This window comes from Diabrotica undecimpunctata, chromosome 8 (assembly GCF_040954645.1).
Source record: "Diabrotica undecimpunctata isolate CICGRU chromosome 8, icDiaUnde3, whole genome shotgun sequence".
Taxonomy (NCBI): Eukaryota; Metazoa; Arthropoda; class Insecta; order Coleoptera; family Chrysomelidae; genus Diabrotica; species Diabrotica undecimpunctata.
The window spans coordinates 30418107-30438836 of record NC_092810.1 but is presented as its reverse complement, the minus strand read 5'-3'; the positions used below and the strand labels follow the sequence as shown (position 1 = coordinate 30438836).

The 20730-nt window shown below is 36.2% G+C and overlaps 2 protein-coding genes across 2 annotated transcripts in view; both read right to left on the bottom strand.

Moving 5' to 3' along the window:
* LOC140447373 (serine/threonine-protein kinase S6KL-like) overlaps positions 1-20730 on the bottom strand; it is a 290169-nt gene that overhangs the window by 232273 nt on the left and 37166 nt on the right. The window contains exons 4-6 of the mRNA XM_072539983.1: positions 19568-19691; positions 16380-16487; positions 7335-7493 (exon numbers count right to left, since the gene is read on the bottom strand). Of these exons, the coding sequence (XP_072396084.1) occupies positions 7335-7493; positions 16380-16487; positions 19568-19691 (391 nt within the window). The remainder of the gene's footprint in view (positions 1-7334; positions 7494-16379; positions 16488-19567; positions 19692-20730) is intronic.
* LOC140447375 (autophagy-related protein 101-like) lies at positions 1856-7328 on the bottom strand. Its single transcript, XM_072539985.1, has one exon. It carries the CDS (start codon positions 7120-7122, stop codon positions 6463-6465), a length of 660 nt encoding a protein of 219 aa, XP_072396086.1. The 5' UTR covers positions 7123-7328; the 3' UTR covers positions 1856-6462.

Sequence of the window (20730 nt, the reverse complement as noted above, 5' to 3'; positions counted from 1 at the left end):
ACCTGTCTCTGCTCATACGAATAGCGTAGTAAACACAGGGACCCATCTAATGACTAGTATAACCTTTCTCGTGGTGATCTGTTATACCCAGTTAGATTCAATATTACAAAAAAAATTGCATTTTTTGCCGCGCGTATAAAATTGACTAATCAGAAATGTATGCAATAATTTCTTCAGTAAGTAATTTTTCAAAAATTTTAATTGGTGATAAATTCTTCAGAGCTTCTTTAACGTTTTTGAATAATTATTAAGCCAGATAATCTAAAGTTATAAGTAAGACTAGCTTAGTAATTGAAACTAGAAAGTGAAAAAGAATTTAATTAATACAGGAAATGTTTTAATATTTCATTGATATTCAAATTCTACTTTTCAATGTCTTCAATAAAGTATTATTATTAGGCATCAGTGAATAAATTGTTTTTATGATTAGAATTATACCCTATTTATGTAATTAATTTATAAGTTACCTACTAAATATCTTTGAAAACAGTATTTTTTTGTGTTTCCTAAAAATTGCGGCAAGTATTTAATTGTATAACTAGAAAACGAACTAACTATGCTTGTATTATATACTATTATAAAATAAACAATAAATGGATCTTTGATCAAATAAAAGGCAGATATCGAGCACAGTTTTATTAATTTAATCTTGCCCAAGTACTTTCGCTCCCTAGAGCATCTTCAGGGGCATTTCTCTAGGGAGCGAAAGTACTTGGGCAAGATTAAATTAATAAAACTGTGCTCGATATCTGCCTTTTATTTGATTAAAGTTCATTTATTCGAGCAGTCAACCTTATATCAATAAATGGGTCGTTCTGTTGTCGTTTTTAAATGTTTCCATATTTATAAATTTATTAAACAAGATTGTTTACTATTTTTAATCCACCTTGCAATAAAAGTAAGTACGGTCCTGGCATCTGTCAGATTCCTCAATAATTACATGAAATAATTCTCGACACATCCAATACATTATATGACGTCACAATTAATAACGCACTGAAAGAAGGCTCTGAGAAAGACTATAACTCAACTTGCCATTATTGAATGAGCCCCAATATTGAAAAAAATAAGACAGAGTTTGGTGGGAGTACAAACTTTTGGACATTGATAAACTCATGTATAATTTTGAAATAATTCTGATACATGAATTGGCTCATTACTCCCCATAAAATAATTGTATTGAGCCAATATTAATTAAAATTAAATATCAACATGTGATAACCAGATGAGAACATAATTAGTGTTCCATATAAACACTAAAAATCATGAAAATAAGTAAAATAGTTTTAATTATGGACTCACTGCGCCATATCAAATTATTTACTATTTATTTATTTATTAATATATTCATTTACTTATTTAAATGAATGAGGGTGGTATTTATTTGAAAAATATCAATGTATTAATTATTTGTATGGAATCTGTAAGGTACATCAAAATGTTCACTTAATTATGTAAAATTAAAGAATGATAAATTTGAGTGAAGTTATTAATGTGAGTTCTTTTACTAAGAGAAGTACGAAACAATCTTGTAGAAAGTCTCAGGGTAAAAAAAACGCCCCTTTATTGCACAAAGTAAAAAATTTGACCTTATTTACTTGTATACGTGTCTCTAAAAATTATTTCTATACCTGAACATAACAAAAACCCAACAGAACATCTTATTGTCGCAAAAAACGCAAACATTTATGTCACATACCCGTGTAGTTTGGATTCGTTTAAATCTCATAAACATAATAATCATTTTTGTCACATGAACACATTCATTATAATACGACAGCGCCATCATAGATAGCAGCAAGCAGACAATATTACGTATATTATACAGGACGTCCTCTAAATAATAAAAATACTATTATCAATATGTTTATTGTCGAAAATATACACTAAAATAGTAAAATTTTAATAATAGTGCACAGTTCGTATGAGATAAGAGTTGATGCACGTCGTAAGAACTTCCACTGTCACCTAGATATGATTAAAAATTTGTGACATGAAGATTTAATTGTAAAAATATTTTTTGAAGAAAAAAATCAGGATTATAGACGTATACAAAAAGTACAGAGAAAAATACTTCACTCTCTCCGATGTTGTGTAAATTTGAGTTTGTTGTATGTTTTATGTAGATATCTATAGGGTGATTCATTAAAAAAATATATAAGTATTTTATCTGCAGATACAGCAATCAAAACTTATAGTAAGGTACGCGAAATAATCAGGAAATAATTTAGCCTCATAAGTTATCGAACACCTCCTACTGGTGATGGAAAATTATATACATATTGTATTTTGGCCCTTGAAACGAATATTATTGCATCAGAATAGAACATATTAATATTGAATTACCCGCCTTGAAAAGTCACCTGTCATTTGTACCCATTCTTTGGGCGGATTTGCGTTTGACTTGTGGTTTTATGATATGATACGCGTCTTTTTAACAAATGATTGCTCAACTAATGTTTTTTGAACCATTTTGCATTGTAAAGTTACTGAAAGTTAATCTAAAATTTGGAATGTCTTGTTCCCACTGTTTCAACTTGTGTGAAAGTATACTATAAGGCAAATTTGATTTGTTTACCTGAAGAAGGCATTTGACTGAGTACAAAATAAACAATTGGCCGAATTACAACGTAGGACACATCTAAGGAAAAGCGTCTAAAAGTGATGCATTTGTGAATATCAAATAAACGATGCATAGACGAGTAATCATGTGAAACATCTTATTTTTTTGTATTTTGAAGATATCTTTACGTCTGAAAAAATATGAAAAATATAACAACATAACTTAATATTCTCATTACAGTATGTATTATAGTATATATTAATGTTTGTGCACTGCACATGTGTTGTGGTCAGGTAAATGTGTCGTTTAGCCGTGTGACACATAAAATAAGCTTGAAATATACAATTAACATTCACAATTATGTGTTTCTTATGACGTGCAACATGTTCATATCTATCTTGATCAGTAGAACTATCTAAAGTAAAAAAAAGAAGTTTAATTTAACCATTGGTACAACTTGGACCATCTTAATTACACATCTTACAAAAAAATGAACGATCTTGAGAAACGGCCTGTATAAAGATCGATTCCTAATCTTTGTAACCCCTAAAATCTAAAAAATAAACTCATACATACGCGTCGTTAATTTCCTAAACGCCACACTTCGTCACCTCAAAAAAAAAACAACTTCTACCTGAGAAAATAAGTAAACGTCGCATAATAAATACTCAAGCATACATTACAAAAGCGGTATGACTGAATTGACTCCTAAGGAAAAACATTTAAATTGGTTCTTGTGTGCGCTGTCCGAAGGAAACGAGGCTCGTTTCAAATTTACTAAAACCTCACAGATTTTTCAGTTTCCATGACAAAAATCTTGTGACATTTGAATTGTTTGCTTCCTTGTACAGTGCGAGCCATTTAGATTGAAAAATCTCCAATCTAAATGGGTCACACTGTATATTGTTGGTGTGTTATTTCATATTCTTTGTTTTCTTGTCTATCTTCTGTTTCTCGTAAGTCTTTTTCTAACTTAGGAGATAGCCCTGTCTGGTTAAAAAAAAAGGTAGAAAAATTTTTCGCAGATATTTGAAGCTTTTAAGACATAGGTGGGGGTTACTAGATGACGAATAGATGAAAAAGTACTCGTATTTTTACCTTACGTTTTTTTTTTTAACAATAATTTATGGTCACAATTTGATTTTTTGTCTATAAGTTTTTTTCCTTATATTTTACATAAACAATATTTATATCGTTTTTTATATCAAGAATATCTTTATTTTCCCGTTTTTTAAATTAAAATTGATAAATAATTTACGAAGATATTTGCAAAAAAGCAGTTTTTTTTGCACTAATTTATAAATTTTATTAATTTTTTTATTAACAAAATAAAATGTTATTAATACATTTGAAGATCGAGGAATTACCGTCTTTTAAATTTGTGCGAAATCCCTCCGACCGGTCAAATAGTTTAAAAGTTATTTTATTTATTTATCCCTGAGGCTAAATATTTAAACTATTGAACTTGCTCTATTAATGATGCTTGACACATTTAGCAAATTTCATAGGATTCTTTAAGACTTAAACTATCTCAGAAGTTGAATTCATATTGCGTTTTCATCGAAATTATTTACAAAATAAACGTTTGAAAAAGGGGTATGTTTTTTACTTATAAACAATTGTAATAACTTCTATATTTTTCAAGCTACAGACTTGTACGTACAACCATTGGATAGCTGGTAAAAAACACACATTAAAAAAAAAACCTATGACCAATAGGAACGAAGTTAGGGACTATTTTGTAAAAAATCATATCTCCATTGTTTATAAACAGTAAGAAGTAAAATTTGCACAAATTTTGAATGAAAATCTAAACTTTATATTGAAACTTATAGCTATAAAATTCATCGAATTTTTCGAAACTTACAGCCCTTCGAAACGAAAGTACTTTCGAAAGATCGACAGGAAAGTGGAGGGGATAACTGTTTCAGCTCCGTTTTTTTTTTTCGAGATCGGAACTTCAAATTGAAACACGTAGGAAAAATTTACATTATCTCGGGTTCCATTGCAACTAGAAGCCTCTTTTTAATCTGGGGTAGCTCGTCGAAATATGAATAACTACATAGTTTTCACTGGCCGGGAAATATGGGAAACCTCGGAAAAATTGAGTTCATTTGAAATTAACCGTAAAAACTTACTTTTTTTTTTAATTTGGCTGGAATAGTCTGTCGCAGTATTAATAATGACATAATTGTCATCCCCCCCCCCAGGACATTTTGGAAAATCAGAGATGATAAAGGGAAACAACTTATAGACAAAAAAATTGTGACCATAAATTATTGTTTAAAAAAACACAAGGTAAAAATACGAGTACTTTTTCATGTACTCGTCATCTAGTAACCCCCACCTATGTCTTAAAGGCTTCAGATATCTGCAAAAAGTTTGAAATCGATGATTTTTGCATAACCAGACTGGGCTAAGACCATTTTGATGGTATTAGAAACTAAGGTGCAAGCTCACAAAGTTTTATGACGTTGCCACTAGATGTCATACCAAATTAGAGATGTCACTTTTAAATAATGGAATTTGCTATCACATTTTATGATATAAGTATTTTCGGTGTTTAAATGCAAAATGCTACCTAAGTAAGATAGATTTCTATAGTTAATTGATATTATTAGATAGCATTTTTGCGTAGAGGTTTTTGTAATTTGAAATCTCTTGTACCCAATCAGGTGCTCGATTAAATAATCACATGGGTGTACGACCTGCTGTAGAAAGTTAAACCCAACAAAAAAGCTTCTTTTACTGAAAATAAGCAGTATATTGTCTTCGCCACACAAAGTGAGACAGAAGGGTCTAAATTTACTATATTTCCATGGACAATTAATGGAAAATTAATAAATTAATAGGGCACTGAAAACTAGTAAAAGTGGTAATATCTATTGGGAAAATAATTATTTAAGATCAACAGATATTTTTCCGGTGTTGCGATGGACCGATTGTCGATAGTTTTGTGAAAACTGTTGTGAAAATTCAAACAAATGAACCATTTTCCAATAGTCAAACAGCGGAGGAATTGGAGACTACCACAAAAGAGATAGATTTGTCGAAACATCAAACGAAATGAAATGTCGAGGCAAATGCGTCCAGAATTGTTTGTCTGCTGGATCTAAGCCACTTCTTGATCGTCTTAAAGGTCGTCTGAACGTACCCATTGGATGTGGAAAAGACACAATTGAGGTTTGACATAACATTCCATGTTTTTCGGATTACAATTGACGTTTGACAGGTGCTATTTGACATATGAAGCCAGTGGCTGTGGAAAAGAGACAATTGATGTTTGACATAAAATTCCATGTTTGTCTGATGACAGTTGACGTTTGGCAGGTTATATTTGTGATTTTATTCGTTTAATGCTCAAGTAATAACTATGTATTTCAATAAAAGAAATTTTTTTGGGGATAGATCCAACCCATCTGATAATCGATTACATTTCTCATAACCAAACATTGGACGTTTGTTATAAAATGAAATTTTCGGGTAAAAATCATGGTTTTTCTTTATTTTGGTAAAAGCTTTCTTGTGCAGCAATACGTGAAGAGTATACGATGAATTAAAATTGTACAAGGATGCTCAGAATTACTAAAATAGTGATAGTATTAGTTTGTTTATGAATAGATATTTGGTACGGTAAAGTGATGTAGTATAATATATTTTACAATAAAGAAAAACATGTTTTAGAAGATATCTTGTTAAATAAATAAATAAACTTCTAGTTAGGACATGAAATATCATATTTGATAGTTATTAGAGAAATGAAAAATGTCTTGTTAACAAGATATCTGTACCCACCACTGCCCAGTGTTGGCTTATAAGCATCAACCAAAAATTCTTTACCTTCACTGACTCGTTTCCTTCGAACACACACTCTCCTAGTTGCTGCCTCTAGCTCTGAATTAAAATGTCAGAGTCCCTTTGATCAGCTTCTTCACCGTACTCCCCACCGATGCGTTACCACTTGGTCCCGAAATAGAGTAATTCAATTTAAATAAATAGGGTTGAACGTCCGGAAAACTAGTATCGAAGATCAAGTTGAGCTCGCTCTGGCTAGGCATCTTAGGCAAGTAGTCATGCCTGTTCATAACTTCGGTGATGTAGATAATTTTATCGGTGAGCAGCTCGCCGACCTTTTCCCTACAAACCTGTCGCTCGCCTTCGTTGTTTAAAGTAATTAATTCTAAACGGACAGTCCACACTTCCCACGGTATACATTCGGGTTGGAAGCGCCACCTGTTGGGCTTCTTTTGAAAGAATTCTAAACTGATCTGGCCCATACCGGAACCTTCGTTGCCCCTAAGTTGTTCCGAGAAACAGGTTATTTCTTTACGGATGGCTTGTTCTAGGGTCGACGACGAACAACATACATAAGTTAAATCGATAAAGTTACAATCTACGTCCGTGTAACCTACAGTACCGACAGAGTAGCTACCTTCGTCGGAGTACGTGAACTTCCCCAACGATCGGTGGAAGAGCACCGTATGAAAGATGCTGGCCACGGCTTCGTCGGCCTGTCTGCCCTCCACGGTCAATTCGAACATTTGAGATCTCGCGTTCATATTGCTAAAATTTACAAAAATACAAACTTAAAGCTCAGGAAAAGTTGTGACTTATCACAATAAAGATCACAGATCGTTGCCTGAGAGAAAGAATACGTTAAATGTAAAGGTGCTATTGTTTTTGGTGAAAAATGTATCACTAATTTTTTAACAGTTCGTTTAAAAGAGCACTAAAAGCTTCTGGTTTTCTGGGTGATTGATTTAATTCATACCCATGTAACGTAGCGTGCCGCAAATGGTCTTCGTAGTGGATCCGTAAGACAGCCACTTCGATAGGCCGAAGTCGATTAGCTGAGCGTTGCCGGATGCATCAAGGAGGATGTTCTCGGGCTTCAAGTCTCTGTAGATAACACCGGCGTTGTGTAGAAAATCTAAAAAATTAAACAATTACTTTTTTTAAGAAATAACAATATACAATAATAGTAATTATACAGCACGGGTATTGGACCACAATAATGTTTTTCCCCCAGTTCTGGCGAAAAAACGGAGAAATGTGACATTTTATAGTATTTTTCCTAGATCTGGGAAAATTATGATTACGACTTAGATAAGATACATTCTGATCATTTTTTGAGCGTTTGGTGGCGGGGTAGAACAGCTCAAGAAGTAAATAACCCCAAGAAAGAGGGTAGCACAAGAAATAAATACTGAAGGGGAGGGGGTCGGTGTCCAAAGGGGCATGTAGCCTCCAAAGGTCCTAACATACAGGTATGTGCGAGATTTCACGTGACAGGATTTAACGAATAGAATTGAATGCTATAGAAAAATCAAACGTCATGTAATAAAGACATTAATTAGATACATATCTTCACGCCTATTGGTTCGATAGTAATGAGATATCATGTGATAGGATTAATACAATATTAGAAAAACTAAACGATGGTGGCAAAGGAGCATTGGCATTGCCTAAACGGTTTAAACGAGTGCAAGGTTGACACCTTGCTGACAATTGATAGAATTTTTATCTCTTTTTATCACACCGTGATAGAATTTTTATCGCTTTTTCGCGATTTGTTGCGTTGGGTCATTGCAAAGAGACAGGCATAGGCACGGGGTCACTTCACAGCCGTTACACTTTAACAAAAATGGAATTGTTCATATTAAAGCATAATGTTGATTATCAGTTGCACATCCTATAATCATATATCCGAGATTACCGGCCCACTCAAAACCAAAGATCAACCTCAGGTCGAACTATCTCACCAAATATTAAAAAATGAGTGTAACACGGCAGTATGTTATCACCGACACTGTTTATAGTGGCACACTTACTGGACTTAAGTACATTCAGTAAAATTTACTAAAGTAAAACACTAGGTAGCGGTTATATGTTCTTCTGGGGTCTACACTAGACCAAAAGTAGAACTGTTTCGATAAGAGAACAGTATGATATTACCACAGATATTGGCTGATAAGAGATATTTCATAAGAATTTCCATCTTAATTGATGAAGCAATCGAGAAACACAAGAAAAACAATAACTTCCACTGGAATTTTTCAGAATAAATACCCGTGTATCATAATCAGAGATAAAATCTATGGAGACGGACCATAAACGATATCATGACGCCCACTATACTCCTTCCAGGGGGTCAAGACTGAAGAGAGATCATTACACCGAAGTAAAATTTTAACTTTAAAGCTCTATATTATGTAAAAGATTCATATTAACATTTTTTTGGTTTTATAATTATATATTTTAAGCCTTCAGCATTTCTATAGCCTTTCAGCATTCAGATTTTCTATCTTTTTTTTAAGTTGATATCCGATGCGTTTCGTATTTTATCCCGTAAATATTTACCTTATCTAAGAACAAGCACAAGAACTATTGATTCCAGAGACAAAATAACGTGGTTTACACATTGTACCAGTTTTTATTGACAGTGTGATTGCAATAAAATAGTTTACTATAATTTCTGATTTAAAAACGAATTTATTGTTTAATATATATCAGGTATATTTTTTTACCCGTCAAAAGTAATCTCAGTAGTCAATAAGTAATAGACTACAGCTTGGAAATTGCTGGCAATATGACAACAGGTACGTAAGTCGTCTACAGATAATTCCAGTAAAGACCTAGTTTACTGACAAGGATGGATTCCATCGTAAACCGATAATCTCAAATGAAATAAGAGCTTGTGTGTCAATCATAGCGAACTACGATTGACTAGTAAAATCATTGTCTTGAGCCTTTCGGCTCTTGTAAAGCAAGCAATATTCTTCTCACCTTTTACTAGAAAATATATGACATTTGAGGCGTTCAGGCATAATCCCACGAATGGTAGCTTCATACCATTACCCGCTCGAGAAAGTCAACCAAATTCCAGAACCTATAGTTCGTCTCATAATGAGCAGGACTACTATCGCAACGACAAATCAGTAGAGTAAAACTAACTTGTTTCACAACGGCTTAGACCCAAATACCTGTATATGGGTGAACAATCCCAATCCAAGGCGAATTTTGCTTCGCAATGATAATATCAGAAGGGACAACGAATGATCAAAAAGATCGATGAGCAGTGCTTTTTCAATCTCTATGCATACTAAATATCAGGATCAAGATTTTCCCCTATCCCATGTTTCTGTTGTCGCTTAGGGGACTTTAGGATAGCTACTTGCGCTATTCTTTGACAAATGTACCGTTCCAATCAAACTCGCAGTATCACCAATCAAGTCCAGCAATTTATTTCTCCCTGAGCATACTGTTACGATAAATATACTGGCCTAACTTTTATGACTAATTATTCTGTTTTATTGTAGAAATTTCGGTGGAAGTCTGGAACCAAAATTATGGTGAATGAGCCGGCCAAGCTTCTCGATCTTTCGATGCTGTTCTAGTATATCAGGATTTCGTATATAAATACAACATTTTTATATGGAGGGCAGTTAATTCGGACGACGCGCTCGCGATAAAATGTTACGTTCGCTTTTTAATAAATTATGTATGTTTAGTGAAAATAAATAAATATCAGTCATTGTGCTTTTTAATGAATTAAGATAAGAACAAGACATTATAAATTAAAGACTTAACAATTAATAAATTCACAACAAATGGTGTCAGAAGTGGGATCGAACATAAATTAGACTTATAATAATAATACAAGTGTGATATAAAATAAATTGTGAAAATGGCTACGATTTATGAGCTGACAGTGACTAATTTAAGAAGACATCTTGAAGACAGAGAATTAGCTTCTACCGGAAAAAAGGCTGAGTTAGTCCAACGACTAAAGAACGCTTTGCTAGAAGAAGGACTAGATCCAGAGACTTATATATTTGAAGATGCTGTCCTCTCGTCGATTTCCAAAGTTTCTGGTGACATCGCATCATTAGAGAACAAAGTTTCCGGTGACATCGCATCATTAGAGAACAAAGTTTCCGGTGATATCGCATCATTAGAGAACAAAGTTTCTGGCGATATTTCGAAAGTTTCCGGCGACATCGCTTCTTTAGAAAGCAAAGTTTCTAACGAGATTTCTTCTCTGGAAAGCAAAGTTTCTGCTAACATCTCTAAAGTCACTTCTGAGATGTCTGCTCTTGACGATAGAGTGTCTTCGTTAAAAAACCAAGTTGCTGCCGATATGTTGGCCTTCGAAGAAAAGATATGGAAAGAGATGGAAAGGAAGATGGAGGAAACAGGGACAGCAGAGAGAGGAAACAATCCAATTAGAGTAGAGATAAAAGAAGACGAGACGAAATGTAAGTTGGAAACACGGCCGAAATTTGAAGGAAGTGGAAGTTCTGTGCATGTCAAAGTCCCAACTTTCGACGGAAAATCGTCATGGAACAACTACATGAAACAGTTCGAATCAGCTGCAAGAGCGAATGGATGGTCTGAAAAAGAAAAGGCTGTAAACCTGACTATCGCTCTTCGAGGAGATGCCTTAGATGTGCTTCAGACCATAGCAGTAGAGGAGACCGATGATTTCGAACAACTGAAGAAGAGGTTAAATATGCGATATGGCCACGAACATTTGGAGCATGTATATCAGTCGCAGCTTAAAAATCGTAGACAGAAGAAAGATGAGGCTCTTCAAGAATATGAGGTAGATATTGCCAGATTAGTACGATATGCTTATCCAACAGCTCCCGAAGACATGATGGAAAAATTGGCCGTTCAAACGTTTATTGATGGTCTTCGTGATCATGAAATGCAGAGAACACTACGATTAGCTCGTCACAAGACGCTGGTTGATGTCTTATCCGCCGCCCTCGAATACGAGTCAGCTACGCAGGCCTCTGGCGGGTACAGTAAAGTTAGGACTGTAAAAGAGGAAGGAGATGAAGATAAACTTGACCAGCTCGTTAATATGATGAAAAGCATGACATATAAGAAAACGAAGACCATCAGATGCTGGAATTGTGGCGAAATAGGACACGTACGAAGCTCCTGTAAACACCCTAGGTACGACGCAAATCAAGAAACTCACCATCAGGAAAACTAGAACGGGTCAGCCTTAGGGGGGCAGCTTCGACCCAAAACTTTTCCAAAGACCCTCTCATACTAATAGCTTCTTTGAGATGTCGTGAAGATAGTGTATATGTAGATGGAGAAATAAATGGTAAAAGACATACGTTGTTGGTGGATACCGGAGCGACCAGAACCATTATACGTCCAACAGTTATAAACAGCCGTAAGAAACTGTTACCAACGAGGTTGCGACTTCAAACCGCTACAGGTGAAAATGCCAACATTCATGGAGAAATCCAGGTACAATTGGGAATTGGAGCAGAAAAGTTCGTCCATACTGTTATAGTTGCTGACATCGAAGAGGATGTTATATTAGGAATGGACGTAATGAATATGCATGGATTCCAATTGGATTTTAAGAATAAGGTAATCAAAGTTGGCAACGAGGAGGTATTTCTCCATCCACATAATGACAACACTGTGCAAGCAGCCATTACAGAAGATACAGTCGTGCCTGCGAGAAGCGAAACGATCATAGTAGCGCGGCTACAGGGAATTGTGGACGAAGGGAGACCTGTTATGATGGAGCCTTGGAACCACGACGATGAGGTTGGCCGTGGAATCATAATTGGAAAGGAATTGGTGACTTCGGCTAAAGAAATTCCTGTGAGACTTATCAATGTCAACGACTACCCAGTGACCATAAAGAAAGAGACAAAAGTAGGAACTTGTGTACCTGTGACATCCATAATCCGTCAGGCGACAACATCTGATAATTCCAACGACAAATTCGACCAAATGGTTGCAGTTGCAGGACAGTCTCTAAATCAGATGGAGAAAAGGAAATTAAGGGAATTTCTGCGGCAGTATCGTGATATTTTCGTACCGAAAGGAGGAAAGACGGGAAGAACTACCGTTGTTAAGCATAAAATTGATACTGGTAATGCTAAGCCAATTCGTCAAACAGCTCGACGATTACCACAGGCGAAGAGAGAGGAAGCTGAAACGATTGTTCAGGAAATGAAGAAAGACGGGGTGATAGAACCTTCTACGAGCCCATGGGTCTCTCCGGTGGTCCTGGTTAAGAAGAAAGACGGAACGACGAGGTTCTGTGTGGATTACCGTTTGCTGAACAACGTTACCAAGAAAGATAGTTATCCTCTGCCTCGGATCGATGACACATTGGACACATTGGCTGGAAGTAAATTGTTTTCTACTTTAGATTTGAAGTCTGGATACTGGCAGGTAGAAATGGACCCAGTCGATAAAGAAAAGACAGCCTTCACCACAGGATCTGGATTGTGGCAATTCAACGTTATGCCATTTGGACTTTGTAATGCTCCTGCGACATTTGAGAGGCTTATGGAAAATGTGTTGAGAGGGTTATCTTGGAAAACATGCCTGGTTTATTTAGATGACATAATCGTCTTGGGGGAGACATTCGAAGATCATTTGAGGAATTTAGAAAACGTTTTTAATCGACTTAAAGCTGCCCAATTGATGCTAAACCCCAAGAAGTGCCAGCTATTTCAAGGTAAAGTCAATTATCTGGGTCATATAGTCAGTAAAGAAGGAGTGGCCGTGGATAAGGGAAAAATCGATTCCATTAAGGAATGGCCAAAACCAACTGACAAACATCAAGTGAGAAGTTTTCTTGGACTATGTACTTACTACCGGAGGTTTATTAAGAAGTTTGCAGATATCGCTAAGCCATTAACGCGACTTACAGAGGAAGCAAGAGAATACCGCTGGGATATAGACTGCCAAAATGCCTTTGAGACCTTGAAAAAGCATTTAATAACAGCACCAATTTTAGGGTATCCACTGCCAGAAGGAGAGTTCATCTTAGATACAGATGCAAGTAATGTGGGAATTGGAGGAGTACTGTCTCAGATTCAAGGAGGACAGGAACGAGTCCTCGGATATTTTAGTAAAGTTCTTTCAAAACCTGAGCGGAATTATTGCGTCACGAGAAGAGAACTTCTGGCAGTAGTGAAATCAGTAGAGCACTTCTATCAATACCTCTATGGAAGAAAGTTTCTAATCCGAACCGACCATGCCGCCCTTAAGTGGTTGATGCAGTTTAAGAATCCAGAGGGTCAGATAGCCAGGTGGATCGAACGACTCCAAGAATACGATTTTAAGATTGAGCACCGGGCCGGAGTTAGCCACAGAAACGCTGATTCTCTTTCCAGAAGGCCATGCTCAGCAGAGTGTTCCCACTGCAACAAAACGGAATCCAAGGAAGCAGCAGTGCTAAGAACGACGATTGTCAACGACGACTGGACGCCTACTAAAATCAGGGAAGAACAAGAGAGAGATCCAGTTATACAGAAAATCCGAAAATGGAAAGAGGAAAACCGTCGACCACCTTGGCAGGAAATATCAAACCTATGCTCAGTAGTTAAGACGTATTGGGCCCAGTGGGACTCATTTATCATCGAAGATGGCTTGCTTAAACGAGTCCTGGAAAATGATGACGGTTCAGAGAAGAGAAGACAGTTGGTGATCCCAAAGAGCAGAATAGCCGAAGTACTTCGTCAGTTACACGACAGTCCATCGGGAGGGCATTTTGGTGTAAGGAAAACCCTTCAGCGAATTCGGGAACGGTTTTATTGGATGAACAGTTCCGACGATGTAAAAGACTGGTGTAAGAAATGTACTATTTGTGCCACGAGTAACGGGCCTTACCGAAAAAGGAGAGCTCCTATGAGACAATATAATGTTGGAAGCCCGTTTGAAAGAATAGCTTTGGACATCGCTGGGCCATTTCCAGAAAGTGAAAATGGAGGCAAGTACATGCTGGTAGTAATGGATTACTTCAGTAAGTGGGTCGAGATTTACGCACTTCCAGACCAGAAGGCCGCCACCGTTGCAGATAAGTTGATCCAAGAATATATCAGCCGATTTGGAGTGCCTTTGGAGATCCATAGTGACCAAGGCAGGAACTTCGAAAGCGATCTATTCCAAGGAATATGTGATAGACTAGGCATGAAGAAAACAAGAACTACAGCATATCATCCGCAATCTGATGGTATGGTAGAACGGATGAATAGGACAGTTGGCAAATATTTGACAAAGATGGTGTCCGATCATCAGCGAGATTGGGACCAATACCTTCCGTTCTTCACAATGGCCTACAGATCTGCTGTTAACGAATCAACAGGCCAGACACCAGCGAAAGTCCTATTCGGACGCGAAATGCGACTACCTTGTGATCTAGAGTTTGGGTGTCGACCTGGAGAAGATGTAGCAGGTGAAGATTATGTGATCGAATTACGAAGAAGAATGGACGATGTACATGAGTTGGTCCGTTCCCACCTTCAGATCGCTAGCGACCGAATGAAGAAACGGTACGATACACAAGCCGAAAAGGGTTGCTTTAAGAAGAACGACAAAGTATGGCTGTATAATCCCAAGAAGCGAAAAGGTTGTTCTCCCAAATTGCAGCAGTTTTGGGAAGGTCCATACCTCATCATGGAGAAGATCAACGATGTCATCTACCGAATAAGCAAGATTCCGAGGGGAAAGCCGATGATAGTACACCATAACCGGTTGGCATCTTTCGAAGGTGACCACGACGTAGATGAAGAAGTGGAAGTAAACCAAGTCCAAGATGTGTCTGACCTCACGTTTGAGGAATTCATGGGTGCCTATGGAGGTACCGGTAAAGCGAGACATGGTGTTACCACTGAAGAAAAGCAAGATCTACTCGCGCTCCCCGATGACTACTCGCTGGCCCTTACCATCCCGGCCAGTATCAAAGACGCACCAGGGTTGGCATCCGTCTTTCGAAGGAAGTTTGGTCGAGTTGCAGAACTTCAATGCCAAGTGCCAGCGTCCGGTAAAACCTTGAAACTCCAAGATGCATCACGTTACCTTTTCTACCTGGTAACAAAAGACACTGCCCGTGACCAACCTACCTACCGAGATGTATGGGAAGCCTTACTTCAATTGAGAGGGCACGTACTAGAGTCCGACGTGCAAAAGTTAGCCATGCCAAAGTTGGAGTGCCGCCAATTAGATTGGAGGGTTATCCGAAATATGGTGGAGGAGATCTTTAAAGACACCGAAGTCCAGGTGTTAGTCTGTTGCAATCCGCATAGTTACTGGTGCGGAGAGAAAACCGTCCCTTGTCATTTTTATACAACTGGAAGTTGTAAAAGAGGGTCCAGTTGCCGATACCAGCATACAGTTCCGGTTCCAGTCCCGACAAGGTTCCAGGAGGAACCATCTTTTAAGAGGGGGGCAATGTTACGATAAATATACTGGCCTAACTTTTATGACTAATTATTCTGTTTTATTGTAGAAATTTCGGTGGAAGTCTGGAACCAAAATTATGGTGAATGAGCCGGCCAAGCTTCTCGATCTTTCGATGCTGTTCTAGTATATCAGGATTTCGTATATAAATACAACATTTTTATATGGAGGGCAGTTAATTCGGACGACGCGCTCGCGATAAAATGTTACGTTCGCTTTTTAATAAATTATGTATGTTTAGTGAAAATAAATAAATATCAGTCATTGTGCTTTTTAATGAATTAAGATAAGAACAAGACATTATAAATTAAAGACTTAACAATTAATAAATTCACAACAATACTCTGATCGATTTTCTCGTTTGATTCGCTAGTTCTATATCAATTTCACATTATTAGTTGCAGCTGTCATATTACTATTAAACAAAGTACATTAGATCTAAATTGGAATATGAGGTTTCAATTAACAGTCAACATGAAAATGGCGAAAGAAATAACGAAAATGTGATATGAAGAAAAGAGAGAAAGAATATATAAATAAATTATTTTAATGATTAATATTTACTATAAGCTATAAAATAACTTACCTAGAGCGAGAGCTATCTGAGCAACATATAAACGCACCAATTCTATGGGAAGGGTTATGTAACTCTTAAGCAAGCTGAACAATTCTCCTCCCTCTACAAAATCAGTAACTGAAAAAAAAAATAAATATTTAATGAAATTGAACAATACGTCAAACACCGCAATGAATATTGTACGATAAATTTAATAAGACATATGTTAAAACAGTTTCTGAAAATCGTACACCACAGACTATAATGCCAAACTCGAAGCAGACATCCGATACACTCAATTTGGATTCAGAAAAGGTTTGCAAACAAGAGAAGTAATGGTACATACAAATAAATTAATATAACGATGCATGGATGGAAACCAAGTTGCCTATGTTTGTTTTATTGATTACAACAAAGCATTGACAAGGTGAGACATGAGCAACTTCTACAACTTTTTAATAATAACATAGATTCCATAGTCGAATAAGCCATACGAATAATCAAATCACCAACCTTTATTTTAGTAAAAGAGGTACAGTAAATAAATGGTGCTTGAAAACGAAAATATTTTTATAAAAATGAAAGGAATTCTGATCAACAACATTAGTTATGCAGATAATACCAGCGTGATGTTTTTAGGGAAATACCTCCCAACAAAATGTCAGATTTTAAAACAAAAACGGATGTACCCCAGGTGAGTTTAACGAGAAATGGAGAAAGTCTCACACTGATTTATCAGTCTGTCCCAAGGATTCTGGGGGGGGGGGGGGGGCAATAACACTCTTTATCTGTACCTAAAATGCCAGAACATTATTATCTAAAGAAAAGCCATCGAAATGGAAATCGAGAGGTCAAAGTTAAAATGGGATATCATTGGAGTCAGTGAAATAAAGCGACATGGAGAAAACCAGACAATACTAAAAAAATCAGGGCATATATTTTACAGCATAGGTAGTGAAACCGAATCAATCCACAAGAGTAGCCTATTTAATCGTAAACCTAAACCGAAGGTATAATATAAAGATTATTCAAGTATATGCTCCAACAACGGACCATCCGGATGAGCAGATTGAAGAATTCTACGATGATATCTCAACGGCACTGAAAGAAACACCAATACACTACACGATTATATGCGGCGACTTTAACGCAAAGATCGGTCTAAAGCAGGATAAGAGGGAAACAGCACTAGGTAAATTTGGATCCAAAGGCAGAAAAGAGCGTGGACAAACACTACTAGAATTTCTATTACAACCAAATCTAAACCAGATGAATAGTTTCTTCTCTAAAAAAGACCAGCGAAGATGGACGTGGAAAAGCCCAGATGGCAACATCAGAAACGAGATAGACTACATAATCAGTGACAAAAAACATATATTCAACGATGTCGCAGTCCTTAATAGCTTTTCCACAGGCAGCGATCATAGAATGGTAAGAGCTAAACTAAAATTAGACTTCATAACAGAAAGATCCAAAATGATTAGGAAGAAAGCCAACCCGATATGGAACGACCTAACGAATTTAAATGAATACCAAGACAATATCAATACAATCCTACAACAAAATAAATACATAAATAGTGTAAATACTCATAAAGGCTCAAGTAAAATGCTGCCCTAAAAGACGCTAAGTCAAAAAAATAACCATTGAAACAAAGCAACTAATGGAAACTAGAAGAGACATCAAAGGAAACGAAAGCATTGACGAAGAAAAACTACTAAAAATAAATAAAGAAGTATCAAAAGCTATAAGAAAAGATTTAAGAAAATTTAAGAATGAAAAAGTCCACCAAACTATAGAAGAGAATAAAAGACTGAAAGTCCTGAGAAGACGGCTTCTCAGGGACAAGAGGGAATAGCAAAGAGGGAGTCCCCATATCAAATAGAGAACTACTACACATAGATGAAGTTAAAGAGAAGACCCAACGAACTTGGAAGCCGCCCCATCAACGCAAAATCGCAACGCGCAACGCAAGACGTAATAAAAAAGATGAAAAACAACAAAGCACCAGAAGATGTGAGTCGTAATAGAAGCTATAAAGATGGGCGGACGTACCCTTCTCAACCAAATAGGTAGAATTGACAGAAAAGTACATATATCTCAGTCATGAAATCAAAATAAGCAAGGATAATCAGACCTGTGAATTTCAACGACGAATAGCACTTGTTTGGGCGACGTATGGTTCATTAAGAGACATTTTTAAGATCAACATCCCGATAGCTATGAAACGGAAGATATTTGACCAATGCGTTCTTCCTATTACGACAGAAACTCTCACTCTCACAAAAAAAAACAGCACTAAAAATGTGAGTGGCACAAAGGCGCACGGAAAGATCGATTCTCGGCGTGACAAAAAAAGACAAAATAAGGAACCAAGACCTAAGGAAAAGAATAGATATCACTGATGTCGTCGAACGTATAGCCAAGCTGAAATGGAATTGGGCAGGTCACATAGCGAGACTAAAAGACTCAAGATGGACCAGAAAACTAATTGACTGGCACCCAAGAGAAGACAAACGCAGCAGAGGACGACCACCAACACGCTGGATGGACGACATTAAAAGAATATCCAAGAAATATCAACAAGACGCACAGAACTGTGAAGAGTGGCGAAAAATGGGAGAAACCTATGTCCAGCAGTGGACAGAAGAGGTTGCATGATGATGATGATGAGATAATACAGATAATCATTGCAGAAAATTTCACGATTTACAAAAGATATTAACAAAAATAGTAGAAATAAGCGAAAAACATGGACTAACACTCAAAATAAAGAAAACGAAATTTATGGTTTTATCGAAGAAAAACGTTAATATTAACATCCAAGGTAGTATCGTATGCGAACGTGTGCTGTGCTCTTATGTGTTTCACCCCCTTCAAGTCACCAAGCGAATGGAAAGTAGAAACCTGCAAAAACGGAGATTAACAGGAAAAGAAAAGGGCTAGAACGAAGGGTGCCAGGATGTAAGCTGCAGCAACAACATAACTACATGTACTATATGTGTGTTTGAGCTAAGCAAAAGTCATATTATAATTAATAAAATTTAGCCTTGTGGGTGTATTACTTTAGTAGCGACTTGAAACAGAAAAAAACGCGAAAACAGTTAAGTACCATACTACCACCATCTTTAAGTCGAGAATTTACTAGTTCTGGTAAATTTACCTAATTTGTGTAAATTGGATTAAAGAATTAAAGAGGGATAAATATAAAGACTTACCAATAAATAATCTCTTTCGGCTCTGCCAATGGAAAGGACAGTTTACTATGAAGGGATGATGTCCGCAAACCTTCTGGATCTGTACTTCGTCCTTCACTTGCTGCACTGAGTTTTCTTTAATGATCTACAAAACGGACGATTAAAGAATGAACTTCTCGGTTGAGACAATACGAAAACAACAACAATGTAGTATAATCTGTAAATGATATGAACGAAATAACACAAACAACAATAATTATGTCATGAGATTGGGTTTATCTAAGAAAATACGCAAACATTTGACGAATTAATAAATAATCAAGAATTCTTTATATTTTGGTGTAATTTTTATAAACAAAAAAATAATAGAAGTTGAAAACATATCCTTATACCGATCTAAAGAACCTGGTTTAAATCCACTGTGCTAATATAAGACAAAATCATTGAGAAAAATTAGGCCCAAAAATAATTGCTGTCCTGGATAATCCTTCAAACAGAAGCAACCAAGTTGTTATTAACTGTCTAAGATTTCCCATACTGCCTCAACACACAAATACTTAATATCAAAAAAACCACTACCAATCTGCTTCAGCTGCTCAGATCCACTGGCCGTTAAAATTATTTTAACCTTTTAAACGCCAACGTTCCCATTTTGGGAACACAGTAAAAAATAAGTTGGATTCAGAAAATATTGAAATATTTTCAAATATTGTAACAAATATGCTTTCTGTATGTCCCATTCTTACTTTCTGTTAGCTGAAATGTTTTTTTTACTTACGGGATTCATCTAGAAACCGCGCAAAATGACGTCCAAATTCATATCACTTGCTTTTTTGTGCTAAAGTTGTTACTGGGAGTCGATATGTACCAAACTGTGATTTATTTTTGAATAGAAATACAGTAAATGAATTATATAAAGGAAATATTTACAAAAAACACATTTACGTAACTTATTTCTAAAGATATCACGTTCAGCATTCATTGTTCCCAAAATGGGAACGTTGGCAACAGCGAAACACTGTTATTCAAGGTTCCCTAGAGAATGACCGCGCGTAATTGTAACGGCTTGGATTAGTCGTCACGACGTTACGACGAAGAAAACACGTGGTGTTTATAATAATTTTGAGTTTTAGTTTTATTTCAGTGAAAAAATGGATATATCTTTGGATCCAAAAAGTTTTTAT

What these genes read in the sequence shown, in the direction of transcription:
- LOC140447375 (XM_072539985.1), bottom strand. Translation starts at nt 7,122, where the DNA reads ATGAACGCGAGATCTCAAATGTTCGAATTGACCGTGGAGGGCAGACAG.